This window comes from Leucoraja erinacea, chromosome 3, assembly GCF_028641065.1.
Source record: "Leucoraja erinacea ecotype New England chromosome 3, Leri_hhj_1, whole genome shotgun sequence".
NCBI lineage: Eukaryota > Metazoa > Chordata > Chondrichthyes > Rajiformes > Rajidae > Leucoraja > Leucoraja erinaceus.
Genome location: NC_073379.1, coordinates 8287282 through 8305217, shown reverse-complemented (window position 1 = coordinate 8305217; position 17936 = coordinate 8287282). Strand labels below are relative to the sequence as shown.

General features: G+C 47.7%; 1 protein-coding gene across 1 annotated transcript in view; it reads left to right on the top strand.

Annotated features, from left to right (window-relative positions):
• The window catches only part of snx25 (sorting nexin 25), a 210257-nt gene that overhangs the window by 145801 nt on the left and 46520 nt on the right, over positions 1 to 17936 (top strand). Inside the window, exons 9-11 of the mRNA XM_055632018.1 lie at positions 2752 to 2883; positions 5231 to 5506; positions 14101 to 14262. Of these exons, the coding sequence (XP_055487993.1) occupies positions 2752 to 2883; positions 5231 to 5506; positions 14101 to 14262 (570 nt within the window). The remainder of the gene's footprint in view (positions 1 to 2751; positions 2884 to 5230; positions 5507 to 14100; positions 14263 to 17936) is intronic.

Here is a 17936-nt window from a genome sequence, read left to right as displayed (position 1 = left end):
TACGGTGAAATGGGACCATCTTAGCGGGGATCTTGGTCGGCACTCATGTGTTGTTGCCGTCGGTCCTGTTTTCCTGCTGTCTGCCTCTATAAGCTAGTGAGGCAATTACTTCTGAACACAATATTCTAAACACAGCACAACAATTGCTTAATTTCATGTGCAAGTTGATTCTGTTATGAGCAATTTTCTAAATCACGCTGTCTCCGCACACACTTTATACGCGGTAAGAGACAGTAACTCCCGCGATTTTAGCTCCAGTCCGTGGGCACGACGAATAGAAATGATTGTTTTGTTCAAGTAAAGTTTCCAAGGGGAAATAAAGTGAGAGGCACCAAAACAAATTAACAAGCCAGGCACAGCCAGATAAAAATGACATTGAAGCTGGAAAGGCCATCAGCTTTGCAAGGGACCCTGCAGGGGTATGAGAATACCAAGAGGCCAATTACTCAGCGTTATTCACCAATTCTCATTTCTCAATACAATAATCCACCACCCAAAATAAAAGTAATCAAGAAGGAACTGCAGATGCTGGAAGATCGAAGGTACACAAAATTGCTGGAGAAACTCAGCGGGTGCAGCGGCATCTATGGAGCGAAGGAAATAGGCGACGTTTCGGGCCGAAACCCTTCTTCAGACTGATGGGGGGTGGGGGGGAGAAGGAAGGAAAAAGGGAGGAGGAGGAGCCCGAGGGCAGGGGGGTGGGAGGAGACAGCTCGAGGGTTAAGGAAGGGGAGGAGACAGCAAGGGCTAGCAAAACTGGGAGAATTCAATGTTAATGCCATCCGGACACAAGGTCCCCAGGCGGAATATGAGGTGCTGTTCCTCCAATTTCCGGTGTTGCTCACTCTGGCAATGGAGGAGACCCAGGACAGAGAGGTCGGATTGGGAATGGGAGGGGGAGTTGAAGTGCTGAGCCACCGGGAGTTCAGGTAGGTTATTGCGGACTGAGCGGAGGTGTTCGGCGAAACGATCGCCTAACCTCCGCTTAGTCTCCCCGATGTAAATCAGCCTATATAGAGTAAATTTGGAGAGGATATTTTCACTCGTGAGAGAGTCCAGGACCAGAGGCCTTAGCCTTAGAATAAAAGGACAATACACAATAGGTGCAGGAGTAGGCCATTCGGCCCTTCGAGCCAGCACCGCCATTCATTGTGATCGTGGCTGATCATCCCCAACTATTACCATGTTCCTGCCCTCGCCCCATATCCCCTGACTCCGCTATCTTTAAGAGCCCTATCTAGCTCTCTCTTGAAAGCATCAAGAGAACCGGCCTCCACCGCCCTCTGAGGCAGAGATTTCCACACTCACAACTCTCTGCGAGAAAAAGTGTTTCCTCGTCTCCGTTCTAAATGGCTTACCCCTTATTCGTAAACTGTGGCCCCTGGTTCTGGACTCCCCCAACATCGGGAACATGTTTCCTGCATCTAGCGTGTCCAAACCCTTAACAATCTTATATGTTTCAATGAGATATCCTCTCATCCTTCTAAACTCCAGAATGTACAAGCCCAGCCGCTCCATTCTCTCAGCATATGACAGTCCCGCCATCCCAGGGATCAATCTTATGAACGTAAGCTGCACTGCCTCAATCACAAGGATGTCCTTCCTCAAATTAGGAGACCAAAACTGTACTCAATACTCCAGATGTGGTCTTACCAGAGCCCTATACAACTGCAGAAGAACCTCTCTACTCCTATACTGAAATCCTCTTGTTATGAAGGCCAACATTCTATTCGCTTTCTTCACTGCCTGCTGTACCTGCACGCCAACTTTCATTGACTGGTGCACAAGGACCCCCAGGTCTCGCTGTACCTCCCCCTTACCTAATGAAACCCCTTTTAGATAATAATCTGCCCCCTTGTTTTTGCCACCAAAGTGGATAACATTTATCTATATTATACTGCATCTGCCACGCATTTTCCCACTCACTCAACCTGTCAAGGTCACCCTGCAACCTCCTAACATCTTCTTCACCGTTCACACTGCCACCCAGCTTTGTGTCATCCACAAACTTGCTAGTGTTGCTCCTAATTCCCTCTTCCAAATCATTAATATATATGGTAAATCATTAATATATATGCGACCCCTTGCGGCACTCCACTCGCCACTGCCTGCCATTCTGAAAAGGACCCATTCACTCCTACTCTTTGCTTCCTGTCTGCCAACCAATTTTCTATCCACGTCAATTTTTGCCACCCAGCTTTGTGTCATCTGCAAATTTGCTAATGTTACTTTGAATCCCTTCATCTAAATCTATATATTGTAAATAGCTGCGGTCCCAGCACTGAGCCTTGCGGTACCCCACTAGTCACTGCCTGCCATTCTGAAAGGGATCCGTTAATCCCTACTCTTTGTTTCCTGTCTTACCTTTAGAAAGACGAATGAAGAGGAATTTCTTTAGAGGGTGGTGAATCTGTGGAATTCTTTGCTACAGGAGGCTGTGGAGGCAAAGTCAGTGAATATTTTTAAGGCGGAGATTGACATATTCTTGATTAGTACGAGTGTCAGGGGTTATGGGGAGAAGGCAGGAGAATGGGGTTGAGAGGGAAAGATAGATCAGTCACGATTGAATGCCAGAATAGACTTGATGGGCTGAATGGCCTAGAACCTATGAACTTATGGACCTTTGTTCCCAATACGGCCAGACGTCCCGGTTACAATAGATTTCATCTGCGGTAACTGGAGACGTCGACAATAGCCGGAGTAGACGGCAACAATGTTCTGGTTAACGCTGCCTCTTGTGTTGTTTTGCAGATTCTACAACTTGATGAGATCTTGTCCAACCCATCCTACAGAGAACACTTCCGTGCCTACATGGAGAGGATGGATAAACGGGATCTCGTCAGCTTCTGGGAGTCCGTTGAATACTTGAAAATTGCAAACAAGGTACCATACTTTCCGAATTAAAAACAGAAAACGCTTGAAATGCTCATTTTGTCTGGCAGCATCTGTGAAGAGATAAAACATTTGTCAGGCCCTAAAAGCCCTGTCCCACGGTACGAGTTCATTCCAAGAGTTCTCCCGAGTTTGCCCTGATTCGAACTCGGAGATTTACGGTAATGGCCGCTCGTCGGTACTCGGGGCTCTCGTGGACATTTTTCAACATGTTGAAAAATCTTCACGAGTCTTCCCGTGCTTACCTGCCGTTAGCGAGTCTTCCTGAGTACCTGCCGTTAGCGTTACGAGCTGCTAAGGGATGTCCCCGAGCTCCGAAGTACCCGCTACGTTAATTCTCCATGCTTACCATGATTTTTTTTAAACTCAGGAGAGCTCTTGGAATGAACTCGTACTGTGGGACAGGGCTATTAGTCTTTGGGACTGCACAGTGGTGCAACTGGTAGAGCTGTTGTCCCACAGTACCAGAGACTCGGGTTCAATCGTGCCCTAGGGTGCTGTCTGTGCAGAGTTTGTACATTCTCCCTTTGACTGCATGGGTTTAGTTTAGTTTATGTTTCGTTTAGAGATACAGTGCGGAAACAGGCCCTTCAGCCCACTGAGTCCGCGCCGATCAGCGATCCCTGCACATGAACACTATCCTGCACACTCTAGGGACAATTTGCACTTATATCAAGCCAATTAAACATACATTCCTTTGTAGTGTGGAAGGAAACCGGAGCTCCCGGAGTGGTCACGGGGAGAACGTACAAACGCCGCGCGGACAGCCCCCATAGTCAGGATCGAACCCGGGTCTCTGGCGCTGTGAGGCATCAATTCTACCACTGCGCCATCTTGCCACCGTCCGGGTTTCCTCCGGGTGCTCGGGTTTCTTCCCGCATCCCAAACATGTTTGTAGGTGTAAAAAAAAATTGCCCCAAGTGTGTGTAGGGAGTGGATGAGAAGGGGAATCAAATAGAAAATAGTGTGGGTGGATGATCGATGATTGGCATGGACTTGGTGGGTTGAAGGGCTTGTTTCTATGCTGTATCTTTCGATCAATTCAATCAATTAATTGATCCTTGGCATAAAGTTTGGTTTAGTTTAGAGATACAGCGAGGAAACTGGCCCTTCGGCCCGCTGAGTCTGTGTTAACCCTCAAACCTGCACGTCTTTGGAATTGGGAGGATTCCGGAGGAAACCCATGCGGGCACAAGGTGAACAAACTGATACAGACAGCACCCGCAGTCAGGATCGAACTCGGCTCACTTGCACTGGCAACTCCACCGCTGCGCCACCGTGCCGCATATATAAGCAATGCTATGAGCTGGAGGTGTAACAATTCCAACATCTGATTTATGAGGCTGGCCCTTCGGCCCACCGTGTCCGCGCTGACCAGCGATCACCCACGTACACTAGCACTCTCCTACACACCAGGAGCAACTTTACAATATTTTACTGAAGCCAATTAATCTACAAACCTGCATATCTTTAGAGTGTGGGGGGAATCCAGGGCAACCGGAGAAAACGCACGCAGTCATAGCAAAATAGATGCAGGAGTAGGCCATTCGGCCCTTCGAGCCAGCACCACTGGTCACGGGGAAACCGTGCAAATTCCGTACAGACAGCACCCGTAATCAGGATCAAACCCCGGGTGTCTGGCGCTGTGAGGCAGCAACTCTACCGCTGCACCACCGTGCCGCCCTACCTACATGGATCCATGGAGAACATGGATCAGTGACATTTTTTAGGTGCGGACCCTTCTTCAGACTGAGTAGAAACATGGAAAATAGGTGCAGGAGTAGCCCATTTGGCCCTTCGAGCCAACACCACCATCCAATATAATCATGGTTGATCATCCAAAATCAGTGCCCCGTTCCTGCTTTCTCCCCATATCCCCTGACTCTGCTATCTTATTCCTTTCGCCTTAAGAGCTAAATCTAACTCTCTCTTGAAAACATCCAGCGAATTGGCCTCCACTGCCTTCCGTGGCAGAGAATTCCGCAGATTCACAACTCTCTGGCTGAAAACGTTTTTCCTCATCTCAGTCCTAAATGGCCTACCCCTTATTCTTAAACTGTGACCACCCTGGTTCTAGACTCCCCCAACATGGAGAACATTTTTCCTGCATCTAAAAATGTCCAATCCCTTACGAATTTTAGAAGTTTCTATAAGATTCTATGTTCCAATGTTTTCTATAAGATCCCCTTTCATCCATCTAAATTCCAGTGAATACAAGCCCGCATCGTGGAGTTGGGGGAAAGACAGCTTGAAGATTGGGGGCGGGGGGAGGGGGTGGCAGGACAAAGGACGGCAGTTCATCTATTACTTTTTTTTCCCCCTGCTTTTATTCCTTCAGACTGAAATACCTCAACTCGTCGGTGAAATCTACCAGAATTATTTTGTGGAAAGTCGGGAAATCCCCGTGGAGAAGGCACTTTATAAGGAAATCCAGCAGAGCCTCGTCGGCAACAAAGGAACAGATGTCTTCAACAAGATTCAGAGCCATGTTTATGAGACTCTCCAAGACCGGTATTACCCGTCTTTTCTTGTAAGTGACTTGTACGAAAGACTTGTGAGGAAAGAAGAGGAAAAGAGCACTTTACAGACCAACCTGGAGAACCGGGGCGATACGGTAAGACCCGCTTTTTATCAAACCTTCCCGGCTCCCCACAGCAAAGGAAATAGACAGGAGACAATAGCTGCAGGAGTAGGCCATTCGGCCCTTCGAGCCAGCACCGACCGCCATTCAATGTGATCATAGTTGATCATCCCCAATCAGTACCCCGTTCCTGCCTTCTCCCCATATCCCCTGACTCCGCTACCTTTAAGAGCCCTATCTAGCTCTCTCTTGAGCTACTCAGTAGGACTGCATATAGTTCATGGAGAGGGGTCTCGACCCGAAACGTCACCCATTCCTTCTCTCCAGAGATGCTGCCTGTCCTGCTGAGTTACTCCAGCATTTTGTGATGATCTTGTATATAGTTCAGTCACGTGTACCGAGGGACAGTGAAAAGCTTTTGTTGTGTGCACACCAGCCAGCGGGAAAGACAATACATGATTACTATCGAGCTATTTACAGTGTATAAATAGAAACATGATGAAAGAATAATGTTCAGTGCAAGATAAAGCCAGTAAAGTCCAATCAAAGGTAGTCCGAGGGTCACCAAAGAGGTAGATAGTAGTTCACGGCTGCTCTCTGGTTGAGGTAGGATGCTTCAGTTGCCTGATAACAGCTGGAAAGAAGCTGTCCCTGAATCTGGAGGTGTGCGTTTTCACACTTCTATAACTTTTGCTCGATGGGAGAGGGGAGAAGAGGGAGTGGCCAGGGTGCGACTGGCCCTTGATTATGCTGCTGGCCTTGCCGAGGCAGCGTGAGGTGTAGATGGAGTCAATGGAAGGGAGGTTGGTTTGTGTGATGGTCTGGGCTGCGTCCACAATTCGCTGCAGTTTCTTGCGGTCTTGGATGGAGTCGTCCTCAAACCAAGCTGCGATGCACCCCGATAAAATGCTTTGCACGGCGCATCTGTAGAAGTTGGTGGGAGTTAGAGGGGACATGCCTAACTTCATAAGGCTTCTGGGGCAATATAACAAGGTTCTGGAAAGCTAGATGGCATTGTAAATTGCTCGTTTCTAAGCTTCCCCCCAGTTTAGTTCCTGTAAAAACACTGAATCAAGCACTTGAAACAACTACATTTTATTTTAACAAAAGCGCATTACAGTTCAACTATTGTAGCTATCCCACCGCAGGTTCGATCCTTGTATCTGCCTGCTCAAGCCCTCTAGGGCTCGCTCAGACAGACACTCCAGAAGGTCACGCAGTCCCAAGCGCTCTCCCAGAAGGTCGATGCTGGACCTCGTGGCAGCCGACTTTTATATGTCCCGGGACCTCGAGGGGCCGAACCACATGGGGTGGTCTCTTAATAATCCAATTACAGATATCGACTAACCCCTTACATAACAGACATTTCCCTAACCCAATAATACAGCAGCTCAATACATTGTATTCAAACCGGACTTCGCAAGGAAGCCAACTTAGAAACATTTACCCTGATCTGCCAGAAACCCAGACAAGGCTCAATACCTCATCCAATCAACACTCGGCAAAGTCCAACTCTGCAACATTATTCACACTTATCTACAAGGTGTATGCCTGGTTTCTAGCCACCCAATCCATTCTATGCATTTTGCACCTAATTGACAGGGCCTGCAGATGTTCTTATTCTTTGTTTGCAAATTGTATCTACCAAAAGACTTTTACCAAATGAGATCCAATTAAATGCACAATTATACATAATAATTGATGCCATTGATTTACACTTTCTGTGCAGAGGTTCATATATTATCCTGACCAATTGGCTAAGATCTAGTCCAGGAATGTGGGATGAAACTGATTTGGTGTTTTTCAATTGGTGTGAGACAATGGGCGTATTGTCTCTCTTCTATGACTCTATTGATCCTTCGAAACCTAACGCTTTCAAGACCGGATCGGAGGTTCCAAACTCGGATTGGCCAAGTGGGCTGAGGAACGGTTGATGGAATTTATACAGAGATATGTCAGGTGTTGCACTTTAGGAAGTCTAACAAGGGCAGGACCTACACAGTGAATGGTAGGGCTCTGGGTAGTGTTGTAGAGCAGAGGGATCTAGGAATGCAGGTGCATGGTTCCTTGAAGGTCGAGTCGCAAGTAGTTAGGTTGGTCAAAAAGGCTTCTGGTACATTGGCCTTCATCAGTCAGAGATTGAATATAGGTCGTGTCGCAGTTGTATAAGACATTGTGAGGCCACATTTAGAGTATTGTGTTCAGTTCTGGTCACCATGTTATAGGAAAGTTGTCAAGCCGGAAAGGGTACAGAGAAGATTTACGAGGATGTTGCCAGGACTAGAGGGTGTGAGCTATAGGGAGAGGTTGAGTAGGCTGGGCCTCAATTCCTTTGAGCGCAGGAGGATGAGGGGTGATCTTATAGAGGTGTACAAAATCATGAGAGGAATAGATTGGGTAGATGCACAGTGTCTCTTGCTCTCTTGCCCAGAGTAGGTGAATCGGGGAGCAGGTAGTTGAGGCAGGGGCTTTCCCAATATTTAAGAAACAGTTAGACAGGTACATGGATAGGACAAGTTTGGAGGGGAATGGACCAAACATAGGCAGGTGAGACAAGTGCAGCTGGGACATGTTGGCTGGTGTGGGCCAGTTGGGCCGAAGGGCCTGTTTTCACACTGTATCACTCTACGACACTTGGGACAAGTTACAGAATGGCAATTAACCTACAAACCTGCACGTCTTAGGAGTGTGGGAGAAAACCGAAGCACCTCGAGTAAGCCCACGCAAGTCACGGGGAGAACGTACAAACTCTGTACAGACAGCACCTGTAGTCAGGATTGAACCCGGGTCTCTGGCGCTGTGAGGCGGCAACTCTACCCCAGCGCCACTGCGCCATCCTTTACAGGATTCTTACATTTAGACCTAGGGTAAATTTAAATTGATTTCCAATATGGCTTACTGCATCTCTCTAAATGTGCTTCCATTATATATGGTTAGATTTCTCAAAATTATAGTTGGAAATACAGTTGAGTTTAGTTTAGAGATACAGCGCGGAAACAGGCCCTTCGGCCCACCGATCCCTGCACATTAACACAACCCGACACACACCAGGAACAATTTTACCAAGCCAATTAACTTACAAACCTTTGGAGTGTGGGAGGAAACCGAAGATCTCAGAGAAAACCCACGCAGGTCACGGGGAGAACGTACTCCGTACCGACAGCACCCGCAGTCAGGATTTGTACCAGGGTCTCTGGTGTTTTGAGGCCGGTGAATTTCATTGCTAGATTCCATCAAATTAGAGTTAGAAAAATAGTTTGGAGTTGCCCCTAATTTGAAATTGCAGTGCAATTATATTTTCCTATAACGCCTCACCTGATTTATGCCACGCTGCCAACATTAAAATGCAATAATCTGTTTGCTTTGATCTGTGAGCCTGATTCTATCAGTTGAATTTATTGCTTTGCTGTTCCCTATTTCAAATTATCGCCCCACAATCTGTCATCTTAACCTTGTCTGGAGAACGAAAACCAGAACCATACTTAATAATATTCCCCAAAATGATTAATGAACTACCCAGGACTCTCTGTCCTGGGTCTCCTCCATGGCCACAGCGAGCAGCACCGGAAATTGGAGGAACAGCACCTCATATTCCGTTTGGGGAGTCTGCACCCCGGGGGCATGAACATCGACTTCTCCCAATTCTGTTAGTCCTTGCTGTCTCCTCCCCTTCCTCAGCTCCCCTGCTGTCTCCTCCCACCCTCCAGCCTTCCGGCTACTCCTCCTTTTCCCTTTCTTGTCCCCACCCACCCCCACCCCTGATCAGTCTGAAGAAGGGTTTCGGCCCGAAACGTTGCCTATTTCCTTCGCTCCATAGATGCTGCTGCACCCGCTGAGTTTCTCCAGCTTTTCTGTGTTACCTCTCTCTCAAGCATGTTTTTTAAATTTATTTTCCTAATCACCGCTAGGGGAATAGCCATTTGTAAGCCATGTTTTTGATTTTTTTTAAATATTGCTTCTGCTTTCACCAAACTTAACTATTTGATGTTTAAGAAGGAACTGCAGATGCTGGTAAAATCGAAGGTAGACAAAAATGCTGGAGAAACTCAGCGGGTGAGGCAGCATCTATGGAGCGAAGGAATAGGTGACGTTTTGGGTCTTAACTCAGAGCTCCTGTGGATTTTGAAGCAACAGCAACAAAGAGAAGCAGGAGAAAGCACTGATTGGCTCTAGCCCGAGTGAGAGGAGAGTTAGAAGTGAGTCAGAGGGGGAAAACAGATGAAAAGGAGAGGCAAAGCACAGGCAGACATAACTCAGAGCTCCCGTGGATTTTGAAACGACAGCAATAAAGAGAAGCAGGAGAAAGCACTGATTGGCTCTAGCCCGAGAGCGGATCTCAGAACCCTGGGTGCAGTCCATCTGGTCCAGGTGACCTATTCGCCAGTAATAGCCACTCCACTAACTTCCACTAATTTCAGGCACGTTGCTGGTGTCCTCCACTGTGAAGACTGATGCAAAAAGGTTACTCAACTCCTCTGCCATTTCTTTATTCCCCATTATCACTTTTCCTGCATCATTCTCCGGTTGATGTGGCTGTTGTTCAGGCTCATGTTGCAGCCCCTGGAGATAGCGCTTTCATCAGGCCGCCACCATCGACCGGATGCCCTCGGTCTCCATGGGGCTCCCTCCCCTCTCACCAGCTGCCATATCTTCGTTTCGGCCGTAGCCTTGTCCCCTCTGCTGCTCCCCCCCTCCCCCCTTCCTCTCCATTTCCCCCATCATCATCAACATCCATTCACCAGGGAGGAGTGAGTGGAGATGGTGGTGGAGTCGTACAGTCTGTCAAACAGTCCACCCTATAGGTCTCTGGGGAGTCACATAGCCATCGGTGACAAACCATCACTTTTCAGCAATTCTTCAGCTCATAATTGATAACCATAACCCCACGCCGATCATCATGTCCCACCTATACTAGTCCCACATGCCGTGATCTACCTCATTGGTGATCCTCGGACTACCTTGGATCGGACTTTGCTGGCTTTAAGCCCCTGTCCCACTTTCACGACCTAATTGGCGACCTCTGCCGAGTTTGCCCTTGACTCATACTCGCGGCATGGTCGCCACGAGATCGTAGGAGGTCTTCGTAACTCTTCCCCACGCTCGTGAGTGGTCTCCGCGTATTTGTGGCTTCAAGTAGGTCGCGGCGTTTCTTCCAGCCTAATAGAAATTAACCACGGGTAAAAAAAAGGTCGGCATGGAAAAAATGGATACTTTTTACTCGTAGATGGATCGTAGGTAGGTCGTAGTAGGTCGTGATGGTGGTCGTAGGTCGGCAACTGGCCCGAGAAAAAAATGCAAATATGACATAATTTTATCATGTGATCGTTTTCCACTCGTAGCTAGTCGTAGTTGGTCTTAGGTGTGGAAGACTGAGGTCAAAGGGGGTCGTAGACATAGTCGTAGGAGGTCTTTTACTTCGGTGAGTCAACACGACCTTGACATTTTTTGCAACTAGTCTAGGGTCTTCTAAACTCGTGGATTAGGTCGTCCAAGTGGGACAGGCCCTTTACCATGCACTAAACGTTATTCCCTTTATCCTGTATCTGTGGATTTTGAATGGCTTGATTGTAAGCATTTATTGTCTTTCCACGACTGGTTAGCATGCAGCAAAAGCTTTTCACTGCACCTCGGATCACGTGACAATAAACTAAACTGAAACTAAGCTTTTGGCCCATATCCCTCTAAACCTGTCCAATCCATGTACCTGTCCATATGTTTCTTAAACATTGTGATAGTACCTGCCTGGCGATGTGGGATTAATATGGAGCTTGAGGGTCAGCGAGGACATGGTGCATTGAAGGCCCCACTTCTGGGCCGTACAAACTCTCTCGCTTTTCAAGTTCCAACTCTGCTATTAGATCGCGCATGAGCCAACACAGTGGTGCAGCGGTAGAGTTGCTGCCTCACAGCGCCAGAGACCCAGGTTCGATCCTGATTATGGATGCTGTCTGTGTGGAGTTTGTACGTTCTCCCCGTGACCTGTGTGGGTTTTCTCCAGGTCTCCGGTTTCCTCCCACACTCCAGTAACGTATAAGTCTATAGGTTAATTAGCCTTTCTCACAGAGAGTTGTGAGTCTGTGGAATTCTCTGCCTCAGAGGGCGGTGCAGGCCGGTTTTCTGGATCCTTTCAAGAGAGCTAGATAGAGCTCTCAAAGATAGCGGAGTCAGGGGATATGGGGAGAAGGCAGGAACGGGGTACTGATTGGGGATGATCAGCCATGATCACATTGAATGGCGGTGCGGGCTCGAAGGGCCGAATGGCCTACTCCTGCACTTATTGTCTATTGTCTATTGTCTTCTGTAAAAATTGCCCCTAGTGTCCAGGATAGAACTAGTAGCGCATGGGTCATCACTCGGTGGGCCGAAGGTCCTGTTTCCGCGCTGTATCACTAAACTAAATCTATTAGATCTTATGTGAACTGAAAAGAAAACTGGTGTAACTCCAATTTACCGCTCCACAACCCTGAAATGATGTCCACAACTTTGGCAACAAGCATGCAAAAAAATCTGTCCAAGTTGTGCTCACAAGCGCGCTGAAATGGTCCCCAGAGTTTTGACCATCGCCTTCAAGAACTTTTTTTTTAGGTAACTTTAGTTTTTTGTCACGTGTACTGATGTGAAAAATATCCATCTTCTAGACGCGCTGGGACGCATCCTCAGTGATGTGACCTGGGGTCATCGGGTGTTTCGGGTCTCACAACATCAGACACCCTCGCCCAGGCGACCCAGCCGGGGTTGATCAGGCCCCGACTTGCGTCCCAGCAGCAACCACCCACGGATCAGCCATCTTAGTAACCACTCTGCAGGGGTTGGGAGACTCTAGTGCGTGGAGGGACTGGGCTCTGTGGGGTTGAGTCCCGGCCAGGCTCCTCCTGCATCTCACCAGGTTCAAGGCCTGTGCGTGCGCTGCACCACTTTCTCCTTCTCCGAGCATTTCATTCTCGCCTGATGGATTTTTAGGCCACGGTGGTTCATTGGGTCTTTCCGTAGCTTGATTGGGTGACTTTCTCACGAAAGACACAGACTGGGGTGCTAACCCAGCCTGTCCCTGGTGCCGTCAACTGTCTCTCCAGTATTCACCAAACTATTCCTGGTTGTCACCCAGTCTATCCCTTGGTTTCGCTGGCTGAGCCAGACTTCAGTGTGAAAAATATAGATAGTACAGTGAAAAGCTTTTTTTTGCGTGCTAACCAGTCAGCGGAAAGACAATACATGATTACAATCGAGCCGTCCACAGTGTACAGGTACAAGATAAGGGGAAAACCGTGAATAATGTTTAGTGCAAGATAAAGTCAATAAAGTTTGATCAAAGATAGTCCGAGGGTCGCCAATGAGGTGGATAGTAGTTCAGGACCGCTCTCTGGTTGTGGTGGGATGATTCAGTTGCCTGATAACAGCGGGGAAGAAACTGTCCCTGAATCTGGAGGTGTGCGTTGTCACACTTCTGTAACTTTTGCCCGATGGGAGAGGGGAGGAGTGGTCAGGGTGCGACTGGTCCTTGATGATGCTGCTGGCCTTGCCGAAGCAGCGTGAGGTATAAATGGAGTCAATGGAAGGGAGGTTGGTTTGTGCGATGGTCTGGTCTGCGTCTTGATCTTAGATAGACATAAAACGTTTAGGGCAACTCAGCGGGACAGGCAGCATCTCTGGAGAGAAGGAATAGGTGATGTTTTGATAGTCTGAAGAAGGGTCTCAACCTGAAACGTTACCCATTCCTTCTCTCTAGCGATGCTGCCTGTCCCACTGAATTACTCCAGCATTTTGTGTCTTCAGTGTAAACCAGCATCTGCAGTTCCTTCCCACACTTAACTTAATCTTAAACTGGCTCTGCTGGACCTTATCATAGAAACATAGGAGAAACATGGAAAAATAGGTGCAGGGGTAGGCCATTCGGCCCTTCGAGCCAGCACCGCCATTCAATATGATCATGGCTGATCATCCACAATCGATATCCCGTTCCTGCTTTTCCCCCATATAACATATAACATATAACAATTTACAGCACGGAAACAGGCCATCTCGACCCTTCTAGTCCATGCCGAACACATAATCTCCCCTAGTCCCATATACCTGCGCTCAGACCATAACCCTCCATTCCCTTCCCATCCATATAACTATCCAATTTATTTTTAAATGATAAAAACGAACCTGCCTTCACCACCTTCACTGGAAGCTCATTCCACACAGCTACCACTCTCTGAGTAAAGAAGTTCCCCCTCATGTTACCCCTAAACTTCAGTCCCTTAATTCTCAAGTCATGTCCCCTTGTTTGAATCTTCCCTACTCTCAGTGGGAAAAGCTTTTCCTTGATTCCTTTAGCCCTAAGAGCTGTATTTAATTATCTTTTGAAAACATCCAGAGAATTGGCCTCCATTGCCTTCTGTGACAGAGAATTCCACATATTCACAACTCTCTGGGTGAAAATGTTTTTTCTCATCTCAGTCCTAAATGGCCTACCCCTTATTCTTAAACTGTGACCCCTGGTTCCGGACTCCCCCAAAATCGGGAACATTTTTCCTGCATCTAGCCTGTCCAATCCCTTAAGAAGTTTAAACGTTTCTATAAGAAACCCTCTCATCCTTCTCTCCGTTGAGGATTTGCCGTTTTAATCGCCTTTCTTCCAACAGCATGTGTGTGAGAGTGGAGAGGACATCCTGGATGAAGGCAGCAATGGCATCAATGAGCAGGCCAGCTACGCGGTGATCAAACTGCGGCAGCTGAACGAGAAGCTCGAGTACAAGAGGCAGGCGCTGGGCTCCATCCTGAATTCACCAAAACCCGACAGAAAGGTACCTTTTCGATCTGTTTGTGGGAAGGAACTGCCAGATGATGTGTTTGCACCGAAGATAGACACAAAATGCTGAAGTAACTCAACGGGACAGGCAGCAACTCTGGAGAGAAGGAATGGGTGACGTTTCAGGTCGAGACCCTTCTTCAGACTGAGTGTCAGGGGAAAGGGAGGCGTAGAGATATGGAAGGGAAAGGTGAAAATGACGGATCAAAGGTGGCGATGAATCAGGGAAATATAGAATGGTTCATTGTCAGCTGAGGGGAAGGTTATCATGTACACCTCTCGCCTTCGCCACCCGAAATGTCACCCATTCCTTCCATCCAGAGATGCTGCCCGTCCCACTGAGTTACCTCAGCATTTTGTGTCTATCTACCATTTCAATCTGAAGACTTTGAGTTTGTAATGCATCAGAAATCCACCTAGTAGGATAACATATTTTCGATTGTTACATGCAAGTCAATAGGTACATTTATAAGTACTGTAAGCACAGAGTGCTGGAGTAACTCAGTGGGTCAGGCAGCATCTCTTGAGAGAATGGACAGGCGCCATTTTGGGTGGTGACCGTTCTTCAGATTGATTGTAGACGGGGGGGAGAAAGCAGAAAAAGAGATTAATCAATTCATAGGAGCAGAATTAAGCCATTCGGCCCATCAAGTCTACTCTGCCATTCAATCATGGCCGATCTATCTCTCCCTCCTAACCCCATTAGAAACATAGATAGAAACATAGAAATTAGGTGCAGGAGGAGGCCATTCGGCCCTTCGAGCCAGCACCGCCATTCATTGTGATCATGGCTGATCGTCCCCCAATCAATAACCCGTGCCTGCCTTCTCCCCATATCCCTTGATTCCACTAGCCCCTGGAGCTATATTCTCCTGCCTTCTCCCCATAACTACTGACACCGGTACTGATCAAGAATCTGTCAATCTGCGCCTTAACAATATCCATTGACTTGGCCTCCACAGCCTTCTGTGGCAATGAATCCCTCAGATTCACCACCCTCTGGCTAAAGAAATTCCTCCTCATCTCCTTTCCAGCGGCGCATTATTTTATTGGGATGCTACGACCTCTAGTCCTGGACTCTCCCACTAGTGGAAACATCCTCTCCACATCCACTCTATCCAGGCCTTTCACTATTCTTAAGATAATGAGGTCCCCCCTCATTCTTCTAAACTCCAGCGAGTGCCATCAAACACTCATCATATGCTAATGCACTTATTCCTGGGATCATTCTTGTAAACCTCCTCGTCTGGACCCTTTCCAATGCCAGCACATCCTTCCTCAGATATGGGGCCCATAACTGCTCACAGTACTCCAAATGCAGACTGACCAGCGCCTTATAGAGCCTCAGCCTCACATCCCAGGGGGGGGGGGGGGGGGGGGGGGGGGGGGGGGGGGGGGGCCGAGCAAGTAATAGGTGAGTACAGGGTGGGGGGCGGGGGATTTGACTGGCAGATAGGTGGACAAAGACGAGGGATGAAAAGCAGTCAAAATTGGCGCCCTTTTTGTCTCCTTTTCATCTCCAGCCTTTGTCCACCCATCTGTCCAGAAAAGGCCTGGATAGAGTGGATGTGGAGAGGATGCTTCCACTAGTGGGATAGTCTCGGACCAGAGGACACAGCCTCAGAATAAAAGGACGTACCTTTAGAAAGGAGATGCGGAATTTCTTTAGTCAGAGGGTGGTGGATCTGTGGGATTCATTGCCAAAGACGGCTGTGGAGGCCAAGTCAGTGGATGTTTGTGTAAATTGTGTTAATTGTGTGTCTTGTTTTTTTTTTCTTCTTGTATGACTGCAGAAGCCAAATTTTGGTTGAACTTCATTTGAGGTTCAAATGACAGTAAACGGTATTGTATTGTATTGTATTGTATTTTTAAGACATATTCTTGATTAGTACGGGTGTCAGCAGTTATGGGGAGAAGGCAGGAAGAGAGGGAGAGATAGATCAGCCATGATTGAATGGCGGAGTTGACTAGATGGGCCGAATGGCCTCATTTTGCTCCCACAAACTATGAACATAATATCTGAGACTGGGGCATGATAACGATGAGTCAAACCTGCATGTAAACAAGTAGGTAATGGCAGAATTATTGAACTCTGCAAAGAAATGATTCTGCTTAGTCACAGATGACTTTGATGAAGAGCGTGCATTGGAGATGGATGATTGTGGATGAATTAATCAGCTGAACTAGAAATGAAAAGAAACTTTTATTCAGACTTTAATCTGCAGGTCTTCTGGACTAATGCCTGTGAAAAATATTGTAAATTGAAACTTTTGAGTTAATGGTATCCCCGTAAAATCGAGCTTCACCTTTAATTATTGACCAAATAGACAATAGACAATTGATGGGTCACAGAAATGCTGGAGAAACCAGCATTTCTGCCAGAGTGAGCAACACCGGAAATTGGAGGAACAGCACCTCATATTACGCTTGGGGAGTCTGCATCCTGCGGGCATGAACATTGATTTCTCCCAATTTTGTTAGCCCTTGCTGTCTCCTCCCCTTCCACAGCCCTCGGACTGTCTCCTCCCATCCCTCAGCCCTCGGGCTCCTCCTCCTCCTTTTTCCTTTCTTCTCCCCATCAGTCTGAAGAAGGGTTTCGGCCCGAAACGTTGCCTATTTCCTTCGCTCCATAGATGCTGCTGCACCCGTTGAGTTTCTCCAGCATTTTTGTGTACCTTCGATTTTCCAGCATCTGCAGTTCCTTCTTAAACACAATAGACAATTGACATTCGGCCCTTCGAGCCAGCACCGCCATTCAATGTGATCATGGCTGATCATTTCCCAATCAGTACCCCGTTCCTGCCTTCTCCCCACATCCCCTGACTCCGCTATCTTTAAAAGCCCTACCTAGCTCTCTTTTGAAAGTATCCAGAGAACCGGCCTCCACCGCCCTCTGAGGCAGTGAATTCCACAGATTCACAACTCTCTGTGAGAAAAAGTGTTTCCTCGTCTCCGTTCTAAATGGCTTACCCCTTATTCTTAAACTGTGGCCCCTGGTTCTGGACTCCCCCAACATCGGGAACATGTTTCCTGCCTCTAGCATGTCCAAACCCTTAATAATCTTATATGTTTCAATAAGATCCCCTCTCATCCTTCTAAACTCTAGAGTGTACAAGCCCAGCTGCTACATTCTCTCAGCATATGACAGTCCCGCCATCGCGGGAATGAACCTGGTAAACCTACGCTGTACTCCCTCAATAGCAAGAATGTCCTTCCTCAAATTAGGGGACCTAAACTGCACACAATACTCCAGGTATTGTAGGGAAAGTGGAAAAACAGTCATAATTGGAACTTGAGCACAAAACAAGGGCTGGAAGAACTCAGTGGGTCAGGCAGTATCTGTGGTGGAGGGGGGGGGGGGGGGGGGGGGGGGGGGGGGGGGGGGGGGGGTAGCGGATAGGTAACATTTTGGCTCAGTCCTTTTCTTCCAGCTCGGCTGAACACAAAGTGCTAGAGTACCTCAGGTGGTCTAAAGTCTGAAGAAGATTTCCCAACCCAAAATGTTGCCTGTCCATCCACTGTACAAATGCTGCCTGACCTTGCTGAGTTCCTCCAGCACTGTGTGTTGTGCTCAAGATTCCAGCATGGAGGCATTAATGGTGATATTTCAACTATCACTGGAGTCAGGAGTGGTTCCAGACGATTGGAAAATTGCCAGTATGAGCCCGC